Source organism: Ceratocystis lukuohia (assembly GCF_044167205.1).
Source record: "Ceratocystis lukuohia strain C4212 chromosome Unknown Supercontig7_pilon, whole genome shotgun sequence".
NCBI classification, from domain to species: domain Eukaryota; kingdom Fungi; phylum Ascomycota; class Sordariomycetes; order Microascales; family Ceratocystidaceae; genus Ceratocystis; species Ceratocystis lukuohia.
In genome coordinates, this window is record NW_027263526.1 from 1,297,549 (window position 1) to 1,318,623 (window position 21,075).

The 21,075-nt window shown below is 47.9% G+C and overlaps 3 protein-coding genes across 3 annotated transcripts; all 3 read right to left on the reverse strand.

Moving 5' to 3' along the window:
- Nucleotides 1-606: 606 nt before the first annotated feature.
- On the reverse strand, nt 607-4,575 carry HOO65_070259 (Retrotransposable element Tf2 155 kDa protein type 1; the record flags this gene model as incomplete). The annotated part of the gene is made up of 2 exons (XM_071004814.1): nt 607-3,978; nt 4,375-4,575. 2 exons carry the CDS (start codon nt 4,573-4,575, stop codon nt 607-609), a joined length of 3,573 nt encoding a protein of 1,190 aa, XP_070856977.1.
- Nucleotides 4,576-7,535: 2,960 nt separating this feature from the next.
- HOO65_070260 (Tetratricopeptide-like helical domain) lies at nt 7,536-10,998 on the reverse strand (the record flags this gene model as incomplete). Its single annotated transcript, XM_071004843.1, has 7 exons — nt 7,536-8,768; nt 8,988-9,107; nt 9,435-9,468; nt 9,679-10,046; nt 10,137-10,258; nt 10,321-10,742; nt 10,910-10,998. The coding sequence occupies 7 exons, from the start codon at nt 10,996-10,998 to the stop codon at nt 7,536-7,538; spliced, it is 2,388 nt and encodes a 795-aa protein (XP_070856978.1).
- A 6,307-nt stretch (nt 10,999-17,305) lies between these two features.
- Nucleotides 17,306-17,725, reverse strand: HOO65_070261 (uncharacterized protein; the record flags this gene model as incomplete). Its single annotated transcript, XM_071001287.1, has 1 exon — nt 17,306-17,725. The coding sequence occupies one exon, from the start codon at nt 17,723-17,725 to the stop codon at nt 17,306-17,308; it is 420 nt and encodes a 139-aa protein (XP_070856979.1).
- Nucleotides 17,726-21,075: the final 3,350 nt, after the last annotated feature.

The window sequence follows — 21,075 nt, forward strand, 5'->3', positions numbered from 1 at the left end:
GTGGGGCGGCACGTATGGGACGCCACTTAACATATATACTGCGCCATGTCACGGGCAGGCAGGAAGGTTCTATGAGACTAACCCAATAGCTCAAAGACGGGACAGGCAGGACAGGTAGACAGGGACGAGGACAGGCAGGACAGGATGTTCAGGATGGTAACAGATACCAGGACAGAAGACAGGGACAGGAAGTTCAGTATATTCAGGGTAGGAGACGAGGACGTTGCTTGGGGAGCAACATTCAGGTAACAGAGGGAGGTTCTATCTAGTCTATATATCTACACAGGTTGTAGTTGACAAGATCTACAGTGGGGTGTGAGGCTGGTAGCGGTGAGCGAGGCTCCAGCATCGAGCAGGACAGCAGTCATGCAGGGAACGCTAAAGTAGCGTGGGAACAGTGGTCATGCAGAAACGGTGGTCATGCGGACGACAGTATCATGCTATGACGGACGGTGGTTATGCAAAGGACGCTAGCGTGCTGTTACATCATGCAGGAACACTAGCGTACTGTAACGGTCATGCAGAAGACGCTAGCGTACCGTGACAGTACCCCCCTCTCTACGGCAGAGCTCCGTCGATGCCGAGAGGGTAACCAGGAGGGTTCACCTAGGGGCCGGGCTTGTCAGGGTAACGGCGGTGGTAGTTTTCCACTAGCTGCTTTGCATTCTCCAGGTATTCGGCGGGTTCAGTTGTTGGGTCATCGTAGCCGGTCCAACGAACAACATATTTCAAGCGGGGGCGGCGTCCACGGCCGCGGCGTTCCCAGAAGGAGTCCAAGACTTCTTCAACTTCGTACTCAGTTTGTCCAGCCACTTCAACGTGAGGTGGAGGTGGACGAACTTGACCAGGGATGGGATCAGAGGTGTCAGCGTATCGGAGCTTGGACACATGAAAAACAGGATGAATCCTCATAGAGGCAGGCAACTCAAGTTTGTAAGCGTACGGGCTTATGATCTTGCAGATGCGGAACGGTCCCAAGTTCTTCCAGTCTAGCTTCTTCTGAGGCCGGGCGGTTTGAATCGTCCGGGCGTCAAGCCAGACTTTGTCGTCAACTTGGAACTGGCGAGGTGGCTGGCGGTGCCGATTCGCCTGCTCTTCATGGAAGTTTTGGGCCATTGCCATTTCAGAACGGGTCAGTTCTGTTATCTCTTCCATTCGGGCAGCGAAGGCAGCAGCGTCTCGGGACTGGGCGGAATCGGGCAGGTCGGAGATTGGCTCGAATCCCATCCGGGGTTGGAATCCGTAATTCGCAAAGAAAGGGGAAATATTGGTGGTTTCAGAGTAATGCGCATTGCCAGAGAACTCGGCTAGTGGCAACCAATCTTCCCAATCGTCTTGTAGATATGCTACGTACGCACGTAGATATTGTTCCAAGACCGAATTCATTCTTTCGGTTTGACCATCGGTTTCTGGGTGGTGGGCAGAGGACAGGGTTGGTTCAATTCTCAAGGACCGAGACAGGCACCTCCAAAATTCGGCAATGAATTGAGGTCCTCGGTCCGAGACGATAGTCGATGGAAGGCCATGCAACTTCCAGACATTCTTCAGGTACAGACGGGCAGTGTCTTCGGCGTTACAGTTGCCGTGACAAGGAACCAGATGACGCATCTTGGTTAGCCGGTCTACAATCACAAGGATGGCATCGTAGCCATTGCTCTTGGGCAGGTGGGTGATAAAATCAACGGATATATCACGCCATGCTCTCTCGGGAATTGGCAGCGGGCGAAGCAGGCCTTTCTGGCCATCACGGAAGGGTGTCGCGCGGCGGCAGGTATGGCACTGGCGAACCCAGCGGGCGACGTATCTTGCCATGCCAGGCCAATAGTATTCCCGGGACAGGAGGTCGTAAGTCTTGGAACGACCTGGGTGTCCCGAGACAGGAGAGTCATGGTACAGGCGGAGGAGCTCTGCTTTCAGGGCATCGCTTTCGGGAACGTACAAGCGGTCTCGTACGTACAAGTAGCCTTCGCGCTCCGAGCACTCGGCCAGGGTGAGTGTCGGCAGGCGGCTCGTTTCAGGGTTCAGGATTGCGGCCAAGGCAGCACGGGGTACAGGGTCAGAATCATATGCAGTGCGGAAGAGTTCTTGCAGATTCGTCGGCAGGACGATCTGATTCAGGCGAGTCTGGCGGCTAGCATCGGGTAGGTTGTGATTCTTCAGGACGGTTTGGCTCTGGTGCAGAAGACGGTCATCACCCTCCTTGGGTAAGTCATCTGACCGGCGCGTGAGCGAATCAGGCTTCGCACCTAGCTTACCCGGGCGGTAAACGATGTGGAAGTTGAATCGGGACAGGAATTCAGACCAACGGGCCTGACGGCGGTTGAGTTGCTTCGTAGACATGAAGTACTCCAGATTTCGGTGGTCGGTGATAACCTTCACAGGCGAAGGGGCACCTTCCAGTTCAGGACGCCATTCCTCGAAACAGCGGATGATGGCCAGGAGTTCTTTGTCGTAGATTTCGTAGTTGCACTCGGCTGCTGAATGCTTCTTGGAGAAGAAGGCAACAGGGCGGAGGCTACCATCGTCATCGTATTGGGACATGACACCAGCTGACACATAATCGGACGCGTCGGTCTCGAGGATGATGTCTTTATCCCAATTGAAATGGGCCAGGACAGGGGCAGAGGAGAAGTGGTCTTTCAGGGTTCGGAACGCTGATTCGCAGGTAGAATCCCACACAAAAGGGACATCTTTCTTCGTCAAGCGTGTCAACGGGGCGACCAAGCTAGAGAAGTCGCGAATGAAGCGGCGGTAAAAGTTACCGAAGCCGAGGAAGGCTTGGGTATCTGTCAGGGATTTCGGGGTAGGCCAATTACGCACTGTTGCGACCTTGGCTGGGTCCATTCGAATGCCATCACGGCCGACGATCAAGCCTAGGAACTTGGTTTCAGTGCAGTAGAACTCGCACTTAGGAGCCTGGGCGTATAATCCAGCGGCGCGGAGGCGTTCGAGGACCGCACGGATGTGTTCGGTGTGTTCTTCACGGGTACGACTGTAAATCAGGATGTCGTCCAAATACGCCGTGCAGAACAGGTCGAGATATTCTCTCAGGGAAGAGTTGATGTATCGTTGGAAGGAGGACGGGGCTCCCGTCAGTCCAAACGGCATGACCAGGCTCTCAAAGAGGCCAAAACGCGTGCGGAAGGCAGTCAGGTATTCTTCTCCCGCAGTCATTCGGAGGTTGTTGAAAGCGGAGATGATATCAATCTTGGAAAAGTAGCGCATTCCATGCAGATTGTTCAGAGTTTCCTTGACTAAAGGCAGCGGGTATCGGTCTTTGATGGTCACAGCGTTCAAGGCACGATAATCGACACAGAAACGCAGTCCTCCGTCAGCCTTCTTCACGAACAGAACGGGAGAGGCAACATGCGAGGAGCTGGGGCGGATAAAACCTTTCCGGAGATTTTCATCGAGCCATTCACGGAGGGCTTTCAGTTCGTCTCGGGACATGGAGTACAGGGGCCCGAAAGGCAGTTTCGCACCTTCCACCAGGGGGATATGGTGATCCATGGGTCGGTGTGGTGGTAGTTTTTCCGCCTCGCGAGGGGAGAAAACATCGGTGAAATCTGACAATTCGGCGGGCAGGGAAAAGGGTTCAGGTTTCCGGGGACTTGCAGAGTCCGGGGAGTCAGGACGGTTCAGGATTCGATCGATTTCTTCCAGTGTCGTCACAAACAGTCGACAGGCAGACCGGCGGGAATAGGCAATGGCACCTTCCTTCGAGATCGGGACAATGTTCAAGTTGCGAAGGGCCTGGGGTCGTGGGGGCAAGTTACTGGGTCGATCTTTATGGGGGACGTTGTGTAAGGCCCGAAGCTTCTCGGGCTTTCCAGGAACGTTGCAGTGGTTTCGGCAGTATTCAATTTTCCAGCTTCCGTTTCTCTTCCATCGAATACTTCGATTCCAAATGGAGAACGGAGGGGTGGGTCGGAATTCGGTGCAGGGATACCTAGGTGGCATCAATGAAGGCTTTTCCTTCTGCACCACAGTCAGTCAGGGCGTATGTCGGGAAGGAACGGTCTTGAAGAGACAGTTCCACAGGGAGGATCATAAGATCTGACCGCTGATTGTATTCTTCCTCAATTGGAAGACCATGTACAGCAGCGGCCGAGATACGAATAATCTGGTTCGGGGTTGCGCCGGGAGGTTCCACCTGGGGGCGGCTTATTCCAGGCGAGCTCCTTTTTTTTGGTCCATCACTGGGGCAGTCCGAGTGGAAGGACGAGAAGGAGTCACGGCGGTGGTGGGAGCAGGAGACCTGGGGCGTCGCGGCAGTAGAGGAAGGGGACAGTGCAGCCGAGCGGAGCTGTCGGTTATCGGGTTGTGGGCACTGGCCCACTAGGTGGCCCTTTATTCCGCAACGGTAGCATTCACCCCTTTCTCGGCGGGAGGCGCGGCGTTGATGGGACAGGTCCATGGCATCCGGGTCTGGTGGAGGGGCAGTTGTTCTTTTTCATCAGCGTATGAAAATAAGGAGCGGACATATTCAAACCAAGCACCAGTGTGGTTGGTAACCCCTTCGCTGAAGCTCTCGAAGCTATCAGGCACGATCGGGGGTTCCGGGCGGGCAGACATCTCGTCAGTGTCTATGGGTGGAAGCAACGTAATGTCACGGGCAGGCAGGAAGGTTCTATGAGACTAACCCAATAGCTCAAAGACGGGACAGGCAGGACAGGTAGACAGGGACGAGGACAGGCAGGACAGGATGTTCAGGATGGTAACAGATACCAGGACAGAAGACAGGGACAGGAAGTTCAGTATATTCAGGGTAGGAGACGAGGACGTTGCTTGGGGAGCAACATTCAGGTAACAGAGGGAGGTTCTATCTAGTCTATATATCTACACAGGTTGTAGTTGACAAGATCTACAGTGGGGTGTGAGGCTGGTAGCGGTGAGCGAGGCTCCAGCATCGAGCAGGACAGCAGTCATGCAGGGAACGCTAAAGTAGCGTGGGAACAGTGGTCATGCAGAAACGGTGGTCATGCGGACGACAGTATCATGCTATGACGGACGGTGGTTATGCAAAGGACGCTAGCGTGCTGTTACATCATGCAGGAACACTAGCGTACTGTAACGGTCATGCAGAAGACGCTAGCGTACCGTGACACGCCACGCAACATTATTTGACTTAGGAGATCTTTGAGGTCGTGTTTTTATGTAGGCATGTTCTGACAGCTTTTCCTACCACTTAGTTTATAGTGAATAGCTACTACTATAGTTACTGTGTCCCAAGTTTCTGCTAAATCGGGATCACTTTAGTTTGCTCCCAATGTCCTTATGAAGCCTGGAGTCTCAAGTACTTTTGTTTAGATACCTGAATTGGAAGATTTGGTTGAATGTTTATAACTACAATAGAAAGAGTGATATACTAGGTAGTCACAGGAAAGGATCTAGACATGCTATACTGCTAGCCGTGTAGATACAGGCTAATCTAGCCAGGCAGTATGTATGTATGTATGTACTATTTAGCGTCTACCTACCAGTTTTCCCGGTAATACGACGGCATGTTCTGGACGGAAGGGGAGTTGGAAGATGTCGTCTTCCGACCCCTCCTCCGGGCAGTCAGCAGTTGCAGGTACTCGTCCTCTTCGAAATACTCCTATGACTTTTGAGGGTCTAGCCTTGTGGCCAGGAGATTTCTCCGGAAGACGTTGCCCCGAGGGCTTCCCCGCTGGTTGGGTGGTTGTGTTTCCAGGATTGGTTACCTGGTTCTTTTTGGCTTTTGGCGCCCTACCTATATAGTGATCTAGTCTAAGAGGCCAACGGCTGTCGGCCCTGGGTGTTGGCCCTGGCGGAGTACGTCGGTTTTGTCCTCTGTTCAGCGAGGCGGTTGCCGCATTTTTAGTAGACCCTGGGCGTCGGGAGAAAGGACCTTCCGAATTCTCTTCCGCGTCCTTTCGACATCTCCATCCGCTCTTGTCTTCTATTTTCCTTCTTTTTTTTTTTTTTTTCTTTTTTAAAAAGCACTCCCTCTCTCATCTCTCTTCCCCTCTGCCCTCCGTTCGTCCCCGGCCTCCTCGTCCCCCTCGTCCCCCTCGTCCCCCCTGTCCCCTTGTCCGTCCTCCTCCTTATAGCCAGGCAGTGTTGTACTTGCTGATCTACACTCCTTGCTCCTGGATTATGTCCGTTACCAGTGCTAGTACTAGTAGAAAAAAGAACAAAAAGAATACATACAACACAGGGGATTCCCACGTGGTCACCCACCGTAGTACTGGTCCAGCGCTTTGTAGGTTAACTAGGGGAGAGCGGACGGGATCCCGTGCTTTCTACAAGCTATGATCGTATGTGATATCAAGATTGGAGTTATCGGCATTTATAACAGGGGCATCGGCGTGAGAAGACACCAAAAAAGAAGACATACAACACTGGGGATTCCCACGTGGTCACCCACCGTAGTACTAGTCCAGCGCTTTGTAGGTTAACTAGGGGAGAGCGGACGGGATCCCGTGCTTTCTACAAGCTATGGTCGTATGTGATACCAAGACTGGAGATGTCGGCATTTATAACAGGGGAATTAGCACGGGAAGACACCAAAAAGAAGACATACAACACTGGGAATTGCCACGTGCTCACCCCCCATAATACACCCGCGAAAGGATGCTAATTTTTACAAGTTATGGTTGCATGCTGTTGTGGTGGTTGTTGTATTTATCATCTTCCTATATATGTACGATCGCATTTTCGAGTCCGGTGTGCTCCCGCTCTGCCCTTGGGACCCGCTTTTCCGGCCCCATTTTTATAGGGGTCGGGTGCTTTGTCCTCCGCCTGGGTCCGATCGGCGGCTTGCATCGTAGGGCTCTTCTGGCCATCTGTGGGAATGCCGAGGTAATGGCAAGAAACTGTTGACGAGATTTATGCGAAAGCTTCTTGAAGTTGCAAGTATCTAGCCTAGCAGAGAAACCTGACCCTAAGCGAAGGGTATGCTGCATCAGTGCTTGAAAAGGGACGGCATGGCGGCGGGTGTGTTTTCCCGGAAGTATTAGGACCGAGCTACAATCTGGTTTTCTTTGACACCTTCCTTTTGAACTGGCCCTATCTACGCCCTTCTCACTGCTTTGTTTTTTTTCGTTTTTTTTTCTTTTCTTTTGTATTACAACCACGATAGGACTGAAACGAGTGACAAGTTAGCTTGAAGCAGCTGCGCTTCGCTCGTCAAAACTCTGTAATGAACTCTGCAAGAGGTCAACTCTGCCTGGTAAACAGTCCGGTGTCATTTGATCTCTGTGACTCCCGTAGACGTTAAATAAATATAATTCAATTCAATATATGCAAAGGAAGAGGAATCACACAATCAGTCTGAGGATTCACATGTTGATACTTGTCATGAAATTGCTTCTATTAGTTGAACTTTCCTCCTTCTTCTTGCCCCTGAGGACTTTGACTATGAGATATTTATATTTGAATTTATAACCGCATGTTTGTGTCTACACACCGGCTCAGCTGGCAGAAAATAAATCATTGAAATTGATATTGGAAAAGAACGGTCGATGGAACTACCTTAACTCAATACATCCAGGGCCAAATTGATGTGTGAACTATTGTTCAAGTAGCTCTTGTGCTCGCAACTGATGCTTGGGATTGCGAGCCAAGGTGATTTTATCTAATTCGACAATATGCTGAAGCAGCTTAATAGCAGCGTGAGGTTGGTGGTATGCTTGGGCAAGCGGATGTTGAGATGCCAGACGTTCGGGATGATCAACTGCTAGAGTTTCCCCTTCTCCCTCGACTATATGCTCAAGCATTGAAACTGCCTTCTCGGTATGGTCACTAGCACGGTATGCTATTGCAAGAGCATGTTGAGATGTCAGACGGTCAGTATGATCAGCTGCTAGAGCTTTCTCTCTAGTCTTTACCACATGCTCAAGCATTGGAATTGCCTTCTCGATTTGGCCATCGGCACGGTATGCTCCTGCAAGCTCATGCTGAGATGTCAGACGGTCAGTATGATCAGCTGCTAGAGTTTCCCCTTCTCTCTCGACTACATGCTCAAGCATTGAAACTGCCTTCTCGGTCTGCTCATTGGCACGGTATGCTCCTGCAAGCTCATGCTGAGATGCTAGAAGGTCGGGATGATCAGCTTCTAGAGCTTCATTTCTCGCCTTCAATACATGCTCAAGCATTGAAACTGCCTTCTCGATTTGGCCATTGGCACGGTATGCTATTGCAAGAGCATGTTGAGATGTCAGACGGTCAGTATGATCAGCTGCTAGAGCTTTCTCTCTAGTCTTTACCACATGCTCAAGCATTGAAACTGCCTTCTCGGTGTGGTCACTAGCACGGTATGCTATTGCAAGAGCATGTTGAGATGTCAGACGGTCAGGATGATCAGCTGCTAGAGCTTCCCCTTCTCCCTCGACTACATGCTCAAACATTGAAACTGCCTTCTTGATTTGGTCACCAGCACGGTATGCTCCTGCAAGCGCATGCTGAGATGTCAGACGGTCAGTATGATCAGCTGCTAGAGTTTCCCCTTCTCTCTCGACTACATGCTCAAGCATTGAAACTGCCTTCTCGGTCTGCTCATTGGCACGGTATGCTCCTGCAAGCTCATGCTGAGATGCTAGAAGGTCGGGATGATCAGCTGCTAGAGCTTCATTTGTCGCCTTCAATACATGCTCAAGCATTGAAACTGCCTTCTCGATTTGGCCATTGGCACGGTATGCTATTGCAAGCGCATGTTGAGATGTCAGACGGTCCGGATGATCAGCTGCTAGAGCTTCCTCTCTCTTCTTTACCACATGCTCAAGCATTGAAACTGCCTTCTCGGTCTAGTCACTAGCACGGTATGCTATTGCAAGAGCATGTTGAGATGTCAGACGGTCAGTATGATCAGCTGCTAGAGCTTTCTCTCTAGTCTTTACCACATGCTCAAGCATTGAAACTGCCTTCTCGATTTGGTCACTAGCATAATATACTTCTGCAAGTGCATGTTGAGATGTCAGACGGTCAGGATGATCAACTGCTGGACCTTCTTCTTACACCTCTACTACATGCTCAAGCATTGGAATTGCCTTCTCGATTTGGCCATCGGCAGGGTATGCTCCTGCAAGCGCATGTTGAGATGCCAGACGGTCAGGATGATCAACTGCTAGAGCTTCCTCTCTAGTCTTTACCACATGCTCAAGCAGTTTAACGGCACTTCGATTATTGCCATCGCCCTTTAAACATTGGCCAACTTTGAATTCCGGCTGAGCTTAGCTTTCATCACTGGCCTTTTCATTCTTGACAACACGCAATGCATGAGGGAGGTATTGGCGCTAAAGAGAGCGATTTTCCCACTCGTCGGTCGGAAATATTGAAGCCATGTGATCAGCAACACCATTGACTTCTTCTTCCCATAGTCTGGCAACTTGGTTTGGGGGATGGCTTTTGGCTTTACTTTCGCAATAAACCGTAGTAGATTCACCATATTTGGCGAAGCCTTTTGGATTTACTGAAAGGTAATAACCTGGGTGGTGGTCATAGCGCCTTGGGAATTGTCCAAGTGTGCATTCTCCAGATGATTATGTTTTAGGAGTTCAATTTTGTCTTCGTTTGACTCCCTCAAAAGCTCGAGATACTCAGCAATGGATACCTGGTTGACAGCCACCTAATCCACAGCTTATGCAGCTGCTCAATAGTGGGTGGCATAGCTCATTAAGAAGACTATTGATTGAGGTGGCATGCCGTTGGCGTGACTCATCATTGAGGCCTTCCAAACTGCGCATCAAGATAGTTGTCAGTTCCTGTGGTGACATTTCTTCCAGCTCGAGGCTATCGCGTTCAACAGCTAGCCACGAGACCTTTTTAGATCTCGCTGTAAAAATAACTCGCCCCTCCTCACTCTGTGGCAGAAAAGTGCTGATTCTACTCTCTTTGCCAGCAGAATCAAAGAGACCGGTATCGTCGACGTTGCCGGGAAAAAGAAGCCATTCTCCACACATTTTGGCATCTAAGTAGTTCTTCACAAGTATCCGTGGATCCTGGCTATCAGATGTTTCGATTCCTAGTGCCACAGTAAGCTCCTTGAAGGAACTACGAAATCCATCTATACTTGCAGTAGTGAGCTACAAGACAGAGTACTCGGCGTGTTTTGCCTTCACTGTATATGCAAGCTTCAAGGCTACCTGGGGTTTGACTATGCCATCCAGGCCTACCGGTGCAACTTGCTGAAATCCGGCCCGGGTGAAGAGCTTGTTGTCTAATTGGGAGAGCATGTTCTGATGGCCGACAAATTTCAGGTTTTCGTGAAATGGAATATGATAGACTGGTACGGCGCCTGCGAAAATTGTTAGCTTAGTTCCGGTAATTCCTGCAAAGCTCCCATTGTGTTGTACTGACCAGCTAGCTTCTCTGGCTGTCCCGAAACCAGCGAAAAGCCATTTATCAGGATCTTGGCGAAGCTCTTGATATCATGTCGTTTATCGTTGATAGAATTTTGTGCATGGGCTGCTACCTCGGACGGTTCAACCCAACTTGAAGCGGCGATTGCGCCTGGGCCATCGGCAGTATTAAACCGATAGTGTCTCTCCTCTTTGCCATGGTGCTTTCTTTCCAGTCCATCTGCGACTCTTTTAGAGCTAGTTGCAATTTCCTTGAGAGCGTTTGTGAGAGGGCCTATAGGCTTGAAAAGACTAGCCATCGCAGATGTAGCTCTGCCCGCCTCCCATAGTTTGCATTCGGACAAGCTAGCAGTAGCGTGGTAGGTTCTGAACAGTATTGGGTGTGCATCGATATTGACCGTCGTCGTGGCCAGAACGACTCTGTATGAGGATAGAGATATGTTAGATTTGTGCTCCAGCGAGTGAGTAGAGAGCTAGAACTTGCGTTTTGACACATTCTTGATCCAAGAACCTTTCGTTTTCATGTTGACATGTATTCGCCGTAGACTTGTCCCCTTCCCGCCCCTGGATACCTTTGTCAAGAGGACGGTTCTCCCGAAAAGAACTTTTCAAGGCATTTCCCAGGTTCGTAGTTAATATCCTTGGTGTCGATTTCGTCTTGAGTCTCGCCAGCCATTTTTGCTCTCTTGTAGTGAATGCGGCACTACATATTTCCTTGTATGCCTCAATGAAGTCGCCAACTGACATACCCAAACGGCCAAGGATGATTGCAATAATGCTGCAGGAAGGCTGTTAGTAAGATTGCAGAAATACACAAGCTTAGGAAGAGCCTTACCCTCCTGTCCCTGCACCTCCAATGAGGTCAAATCTCTGGCAGGGCTTTGGTATATCGGGAAGATCTTCGGCATACTGGATATTTTCTATGATATTCTCGAGGATTACAAGGCTGGATAGTCCATCAACGCCTCTATCATCTGTGATTGTTAGTGGTACTATAACAGACGGGAGTAAGGATAACGCACCCAAAGAGAGGATCTTGAATGGCTGGACATGGCTACTTGGCTGTGTAGCCGCGCCCATCTCCCTTTGGAGACCCAATAATGGGGAGCAAAAGTCAAGGCTATACGAGGTGGGTAAAGAAGACAAATATGTGATGAACCACGCAAAGAAACAGGGAACTAGATGTCTACAGAAGCATCTTTATAGCGAAAGCCATATGTTCAGACTCCAGTGGGAAATCAAGATCAGAAAGAAGTAGATGGAATGTGACCATGTCACGCAAATACTGTGAAAAGTTCAAGTTGGCATCTCAGATGCGCTGTTCACTGCCCAATGTCGGGACATGACTAATCCGGTATGCAGGCAAGAGCACGTGACTGTAAGCCCAACTATAAATCTGTTGAAACTGGTACTGAAATGTATGATGTAGTCAATGAAAAGTTGGTTTACCCCTCTTTCCATGTATACATGTATACCAGTCCCTTGTCCCAAATAAGCGCCTCGTCTTATCTATTTACCCGAACCTTCTCCGGAACACTCATGGAAGTTCTCTCAACAAAATCTCTCATAGTCAGAGTCCTTGCAATACAGAAGGAGAGTTCAATCAACAAGCAATTTCACGACACTCAATGTGTTGTCAGGGTATTAGGCTTTGCTAATACTAACCCTAATGTTTGGCTAAACTTAGTCAGGGACAGCGATCCTGATAATCCCAACTCAGATTACCGACACAATGAGCTAGGCATCAAGTCAAAGTCACAACTGCTAGGTCATCGCTATTTCCCCATCAAAAAGCCACTACTGTTAACTGTATTAATAGTGCATTAAATTGTTAATGGCGATAGGGAGACTACAATTATAGATCTCGATAGAATGGAATTCCTTCCTCATAGAATATGTATTCTCGCCAGAATGTGACTAGGCCTGTGTGTAGACGAGATAGCGTGAGTACAAGTGGAGGTATGAAGCTCTCGAGGTTGAAGTCCTTAGGAGGAAAGAGGGGAAAGAGGGGAAAGAGAACAATGTAATCAATGCATGCGGGGACACTTCTGCCTTGGGATTGTGGGGAATCTGCCTCTAGTCGGATTAACGCTGGGTAAACTGTCAGTGGATAACTGAGCAGCACTTATCAGATTGCTGCCCCCAACGAGTTTGGCGAAGCGCTCTGGTTGAATATCGTGACACAAAATGATTCAGATAACCGCCCGTAGCAAATCTAAAAGGAAGGGCTATTTTCATGACCCCTGTTTGGTCCGGGCGCTTAGGTGAGAATTAGATCGGTCGAGATCCGCACTTCAACCAATAGATAGACAAGACAACCAAGAAATCACAGATCACCCTCCTTCTACTTCAAGGACATTCAGTACGTCCTCGCAATCTGTACCATGATAAATCGCGACCATCTTCCTCAAGCTTTATCCTGCATCCCATGCCTTGTTTTCTTCACGTACCAACCCCTTTGTAGACCGTCAGCCACAGGGAGTGGTAGTGCTAGTTTTGAAGGTATGGGGCACGTCTGGAGCACTGGCTACATCTTCTTCTCCAGCATCATATTAGTTGTCTCAGTGGTGCCAGAAGAGGCCATGGCGCTGCCAGTAGCCTTAGAAACGGCAAAAAGAGCGACGGTAGCGTGAATAAACTGCATTTTGATGGATGTCTGATGGAAAGGAAGTCTTGAAATATGGAGTGTTTGAGTTTATTTAGGTGTAGCTGTATGAATCGACACTGATGGACACCGTGAAGATAAAACAATTGGAATCAGTAAAAGAATAGAGATGCAGATGCAAGAGAGCAGAGGAAAGATAGAGAAGTAAGCGATGGTGAGTGAATCAGAAGAGTTAGGGCTGCAATAGAGACGAACAGTGTAGATATGATGGAGATGAACGACGATGCTTGTATAGAGAATCTCGGCCCATTATCAAGTCAAGCGGCCGGCGGCCGGACAGAAGCAGCAAGCTCTATACAAAGCATAGGACATGAGCTTCTTCATCGCGAAGAATGACGATGCGCAGAGGCCTTCCTTCACAGGCAATGTGCGATGCACCTGTGCCACCTCAGACGGCAGCTTGTCACTGCTTCCCCTGCATGCTGTCCCCCCAATCTTCCCAGTGGTTTACTATTTTGATCCATTAACAAACCAACATTCATGCTTTTAGTTCCCAACTGCGGTCAATGAAGAGAGCAGTTTACCTCTTCACACTGCCGGCAGGGCTGCTACAACGGAGTTTGCACTGCCAAAAATAGGACCAGGTAAAGAAGGCTCTATATCTTGGGACCGCGAGCTCAACTATGCATGGGAAACTTCGACATAAGTCATGCTAGCAAGGGTGCAGAGACGATGGGATCAAAAAACATAGTTCGGAGAAGCATTCGGCCGAACAGCGCGCTATTTCAATGCTTTTAGAAGACAACTAGAATATCCCCTAGCCATTCTAGCTTACAGCCATACCAGGGGCATTTCCTCTCTACTGGGAACTGCTCTTAGTTTAGGGCTGATTACACGCAGCATCTTGGATGTCATCCCACGATCTCGTGATTGTCGTATTAACATCGGGGCCGGGGCAGAGATAGCCCTGTCGAGGCCAGTAAGCATGGCGGTGAAATTCGTTCTAAAACAGGCTCCTACGGCCCAAATCTGATCTAAGGTTGGCACATCGATCACCAAGATTATGAATGAGACAAATAATATGTTGGAGCTATCAGGTGACATGGACTCTTGTTATGTATGCCACTCTATTCTAACGAGCTATCGTCTACATCTTTAGTTGTCTTGTTGTTTCTGTGCCTTCCTAGCTCGGCATATCCCACATCCTCCGTGTCCATTGCATTCGTCCGTACTTCGTCTGCGACTTGTTCTAGTCTCAGCTTAGATTCATCCGCCAGCAACCTATTTAGTATGGTATCTAGCATGTGGTTACGACCCACATGGACACCCCGACTACGATACATCAGGACTAACATAAGAGAGCAGCTAGCTGTGTAAGTGTAGCCTATCATTTGAGCTAAGCTATCAGGTTTTAGTATGTACCGCATGACAATAGTACCTTGGCTTAACGGAACGTCTAGATTTGTGCATAGTTGGTGCTTCCAGTGATAATTGCCTGTCTTTCTTTCAAGTTCTTCAACAAGTTTGAAAGGGTCTTTATTTCACTGATACTGCGCTGGTCTAATGCTATTCCTAGAGCCCACGTAATGAGGCAAATTAACCTCTGGGGAATTAGTAGGCTAATGCCAATTAATGATAAGCTTCATATGTGATAGCCCTAAAGTATCAGCTATAATTAGTCCTCTCATACTACTAGCCTTACAGCCCTAATCCCCACATCCCACTTTGCTATTCGTAAATAGATAACTTGGTATTTTGAATGCCACTTCTAGCTCAATATCAACTACTAAATTCACCGTAGTTAGTCATTGAAACTTGGTGTATGAGGGTACGATCGTAGGCTTGTGCTCTAGATCTCAGCCAATAACCCTAACAGCTAGCCTACATACACCCGAAAGTAGGATGGAAAACTCTGGTCTATTTCCCACGGTCATGACTCTGCCAAAGCCGAACGTTCTAATATGGCGGCTGCGCATCTCCTCAAACTTAATGAACAATTTCATGGCATCTGTTGCACATGATGCTGTCAGTAACCTAAGTTAGGGTTACTAGGATTGCTGACCCTGATCCAGTTCGCCCAAGCGTTAGGGTTAGTATCAGTATCAGACATCAAGGGTCTTCTTCCAAGGTGATCCAGAACATGGCATGATAAACATGCTGAGATCCGCTCCTCAGACTAGACTTGGATAGATACAGAACAACTTATGTTCACTTTCCTTTTCTTCACAGGACATTCAGTACGTCCTCCTAATATCTACTGTTAGATGCCGTGCCTAAAGACTTACAGATTTGACTATCAACTAGGGAGTTTTTTTGGTACGGAAATATCATACATCATACTTGGTTCAGGGTCGTAGCTGAACACTTCGAAGGCCTTGTCAAGGATTATAAGATCAGAACTGGGAATTCCGTCGTATCTTATTCATTCGAGCTTTCCTGTCTCAAGTTTACTTTGGTTTTCCCAAATGCTCAGCACAGCTTTGTAGGGCTCCAAAGTGTCTTCCGGATTTTCTATTCATGAGACTTGGATAAATTTGTCCTCTTGAGAAACGTCGACTTTGGTGGAAAAACCCTTGATGTTTGTGACTTCCGCCCAGCCGCATAGTGACTGGTTTAGAAAATTAGATCGTGTTCTCTAGCAAGGTGGACTTTCCTGCTACCTGCAACCACTTGGCAGGGGAATATAGCGGCTATGAAGACAGGTGAAGCTTGAGGGCCACATTGCAGTATAGTGGGCAAGAAGGAAAACAACAGGCATAGTAGAGTAAAAGAAACTTGGGGGTAAATGCGAGATTAATGGTGAGATACCGAGATATCAGCCTATTCCCTCTGATGATAATAAGGTTATGGCCTCGGCAACTCTTTCATGTATAGATAGTTGTACGCGCAGAATTACTTGCATGAGCTAAACGTTGTGGCCCATGTATGTCTGCCTTTGTAGAGTGCTGGCTTGAACTAGAGGCTATACTGGAATTATCTAGAGCTGCCTAGATAGAACTACTCAGGCAACTAACTCTAGCAGTCTTGACGCATGAACTATACACATTGAGTGTTACGGGTACAAGGCACAATTCTGTTAAACGTATAGAATCTTTATTGATCGATGGGAGTGAACTACATCTACTCGCTCCACTATGTTCCTGCCCGGTTTCACCATCTTCTATATGCGGCACTCAACCGGAATATCATTCTCCTTCTCCACCCCTTCTTTCCTCCTCCACCTGCTCTTCAATCGTCCAGTTGGTGTGAGGTGAGACCTATTCACACTCCTGAAGCGTCAGTTTCCAGCCACGTCTGTGCTTCGGAGTTCCAGCTTGCCAGCATCTTACCTTTTACAAAGGCATCTTTCAGTTTATTGAATGCTGCTTCTTCTGTATCTCCCTACTTGAAAGGAGTGTCCTTCTTGGTGAGTGCCACTAGTGGTGTTGCTAGGTCAGCATAACCTTTGATGAAGTCTCGGTGATAGTTGGCAAAGCCTAAGAAGCCATGGTCTCCTTTAGTTGTTGTTGGTGATTGCCATTCCTGAATTGCTTTCACTTTTTCAGGATCCATTTCAACACCCTTTCCTGCTGTGATGATCATGCCCAGGTACTTGACCTTTTGTACTTCAAATTCACACCTGTCGAGGTCGAGTCTCAGACTTGCTTGTTGAAGTTTCTTTAGGATGCTGCCAACTTTTTGTCTGTGGTATTCCAGAGAATTGCTTGACCATACAACTACATCACTAATGTAGGCTGAGGCATATTTGTCCAAGAACTCATTCAGTACATGGTTGGTGGATCGTTGGAATATGGAAGTTCCATTGGCAATCCCAAATGGTATAACGAGGCATTCACATGATCCATACTGTGTACGTAACGCTGTCTTCCACTCACCGCCTTCAGCTATCCTGATTCCTCATCTGCTTGGACAAAGGCATTCTATAAGTCTACATAGTGTGTTGGCAGTCTATTACGTATTTCAGCTAGGGGAGTGTCAGGCCCCGTGTTTAGTGCTTTGTTAATGTCTTCTATGCTGGCTCGAAAGTTGAAGTCGAGGTGTTGCCTTTCCTCTTGGCTATTTTCATCATTGCTACAAATGCTTGTCCGTTGACTGCGCTCATTCTTGTTGTTCCTTTATTTTTTTCTTTTAGTCTCCTTCCTCTGATCCCTATCTTTTCCACAGTAGTCTAGATGATGGCATGTGAGGCCACAGATGGCCATCCAATAACAACTCAGATATATTGCATTTGTAGAAGCATGTTATGCTGTATGATTTCTAGTATTAAAATAGTACTACAACTGAGGCTTTATAATATTCAAACCAAGGTATTGGGGCCCTTTTCCCTCACATTCGAGGTAGCACTTGTCTTCGCTGCCCTTTCTCTCCATTACTAGCTTTAAAAGCACTGAGGCTGAACAGTGACCTCCTCGCAGGTAAGAATGTCATCGCAACGGTTATAGCAAGAAACGCCAGGCTTCACGAAGACTCTGCCTTCCTGGCCACTCCAAGGAAGACGGAAGGCATTTCCAGCGGAGATATCGTTAGGTTTGAGCCCAGCTGGGCAGCCACAGTAGTACTTGGACTGACCACTAATGTAGAGGCAAGGGGCTGATTCGTGGCAAAGGTTCTGGCCAGGGTGAGGAGAGCACTGATCGAAGCACTTGACCTCTTTTTTCTTCTCCTCCTCCTCTCCCCTCTTGTCCTTCATGTTGGCAGCCTCGGCAACGCCGGAACGAGCCACGAGGTTCGCGTTGGAGGTGATCGCAGTAGCCTGGGAAGCGGCAACAAGGGCGACGATAGCGTGAATGAGCTGCATTTTGATGGATGTCTGAGGGAAATGAAGTCTTGAAAAATTGATCGTTTGGGTGTGCTTAGATGTGGGTATATGAATCGACACTGATAGTCTCTGCGAAGACAAAACGACTGGAATGAGTAAAAGAACAGAGATGCAGATGCAAAAGAGCAGAGGAAAGATAGAGAAGTAAGCGATGGTGAGTGAACGAGAAGAATTATTGCTGCAATGGAGACGAACGGTGTAGCCATTATATAGATGAACGGCGATGCTTGTATAGAGGATCTCGGCCCATTATCAAGTCAAGCGTCTAGCGGCCGGACGGAAGCAGTGAGCTCTATACAAAGCATAGTACAGGAGCTTCTTCGTCGCGAAGAATGACGATGCACAGAGGCCTTCCTTCACAGGCAATGTGCGATGCACATGTGCCACCTTAGACTACAGCTTGTCGCTGCTTCCTCTGCATGCTGTCCCCCCCCATCTTCCCAGTAGCTTACTATTTCGATCCATTAACAAACCAGCATCCATGCTTTTAGTTCCCAACTGCGGTCCATGAAGAGAGAGGTTTACCTCTTCATACTGCTGGCAGTGCTGCTACAACAGAGTTTGCACTGCCAAAAATAGGGCCAGTAAAGAAGGCTCTAGATTTTGGGTCCGCGAGCTCAAATATGCATTGGAAACTTCGAAATACGTCATGCTAACAAGGGGCGCAGAGACGATGGGATCAAGAAACCCGGTTTGTTGAAGAATTCGGCCGAACAGCGCGCTATTTCAATGCTTCTAGAAGAAGACTAGAATGTCCCCCAACCATTCTAGCTCACATCCATACCGGGAGCAATTTCTCTCTAGTGGGAACTGCTCTTAGTTTAGAGCTGATTTCACGCAGCATCTTGGATGCCATCCCACGATCTCGTGATCGTCGTATTAGCATCGGGGCCGGGGCGGAGATAGCCCCGTCGAGGCCAGTGAGCATGGCGGTGAAATTCGTTCTAAAACTGGCTTCTACGGCCCAAATTTCATCCAAGGTTGGCACATGGATCACCAAGATTATAAATGAGATAAATAATATGTTGGAGCTATCAGGTGATATGGACTTTTGTCATGTATCGCACTCTTTTCTAGCAAGCTATTGTCTACATCTTTAGTGACAACTAAAGATCTACATAAGGGTTATCGCGCCATTACAAAACCCTAAGAAGTAACAGTAGAGATGACGTGACATGTCGAACCAGAAAAAAACATTTACCAAGGTATCTTGCATCTCTCAAATCAAGATTCGCCGTCTGATTTCTAGTATTCAACTCAACTGTAGCTTTAGGATATTTAACTGAAGCTTTGAGGTCTTGTTTTCCCTCAAATTCAAGGTGGCACCTGTCTTCCTGTTCGTGACATATCTTGTCTTTAATGCAGCTACATATCTAGAACTAAACGGGATGGTATGAGCTATGCACCAAGTTAAGTTGGTTAATGCTGCTGATTCTATCCACTACTGCTGCTCTGTCGACGCTTTGTCTGTCTTGTTGTTTCTGTGCCTTCCCAGCTCAGCATTTCCTACATCCTCCGTGCCCATTGCATTCGTCCGTACTTCGTCCGCGACTTGTTCTAGTCTCAGCTTAGATTCATGCGCCAGCAACTTATTTAGTATGGTATCTAGCATGTGGTTACGACCCACATAGACATCCCCGACTACGATAAATCAGGATTAACATGAGACACCAGCCAGCTGTGTAAGTGTAGCCTATCATTTGAGCTAAGCTTTATTGACTTTGCTATCCTACTGCTGTTACTAGGCCTTGTTGAATTAAAACAGTGAATTGAGTAGGTATCAAGAGTGAGAATCGTGGTTGTAGAACCGAAATATAAGAGATAGTTATGCACTCAGGTATGCCACGATCCAACTAGTTTTGCCTAGGCAGAGCGCAGCTGAAGGCAAGATGCTTGGACTTCTCGGTAAAGCATTTCATGATTTTAAAGCTTTACTTCTGCTTTTGCAAAATGATGAGACTGCCGTTGCTATTACATAACACATAGCGGCATATTACGGGAAAGTAAAACCCCTCCTCGCGTTGCATGAGAGCCCTCATAATGGACACTAGCATGTCGCATTGAGTTTTGTTCGCGCTGCGTCTATGTGTCCCGGGTCGTCGAACCGGGTGTCTAGTATTTTCCACGCCTCCACATATGTCGCTGTCTCCTTCCGACGCAGTTCTGCTAGCCTTCCACTGATTACTTCGCTGGCTTGGGTGCTCAGTGCCATGACAATTGATTCGGAAATTAGCATGCCACGTTACGCGAAAGGCTAGAATGGGTGTGGCTAGTCCATACCATGCATCACATCCTGAGTTCACACCATGATGATTCTATCGTATCTCAATGAGTCCTTTGGAAATAGGAGAATATGGAGTGTAGCCTGCACGTGAGTTTCTTTTCGCATGGGATATTTACGAGGGAGCCAAATTCTATCCCTTCATGAATATAAAATTCTTTAATTTCAACATCTAATCCTGGTTGAATCAGATTGATTAGGTGCTCCGCATTGTACCGTCTTGTTCGGTATTCAGGAAAGAAATCGATCCAAATAGGCCTAGTGTAAGGGGCCCCTCTCTTATGCCTTATGCTCTACACCACAAGAAGCTTCACCTCTCGGAATACATTGGAATAGCTTCTTTTTCACTTTTTCTCTTCAACGTAGTTACAATATTTGTAAATTCATTTTTTATTGAATTTCACCTATCTCTTGTGCGAAGGCTTTTCTCTCTTGCACTCCCCTCCTGCCTTATTCTCTTCATGTGCCAACCCCGAGATATTGTGGTAGGGTTTCAACCCTTTTATGGGTCTTCAGCCACAGAAAGTGTGGACAGTGGCTTTGAGGTTTTGAAGTTTATAGGACGCTACACAACATACACAAACGAATTGTTGGAGTTGAGCTTAATGACGTAGTTACACAAAGAGGGGAGAAGACCCACATCCACCCTTGCACACTTAGGAAGTTCCCCTCTTTCCCTGTATCCGCCTCTATGCATCTATGAACCCATTGCGTCATGCAATGGGACGGATTTGGGCTGTTATTATTGGGCACTTCTACGGCTAGCTAGATCAGTCTGTACTTCTGGCACAAGTCCTGATTCTTTCTTTCGCTTGGAAGTTGGATTTAATTGCTGGGATGTTTTTGTTGTGGTTTTATTATGATTCCTGTCTCAAAGATTGAGAAAAGTCTTGTACTTGCTGGGGGAGTACATTATGTCGATATGCCGTAGATATGCTAGCCGAAGTAGTCTTGTTAGATCACTTGTAAATAATATTCGTGGTATTTCTCATTTTCTCGTCGTGAAAATACTAAAGTGATCAGTCAGGAACGAATAATATAGCATTCG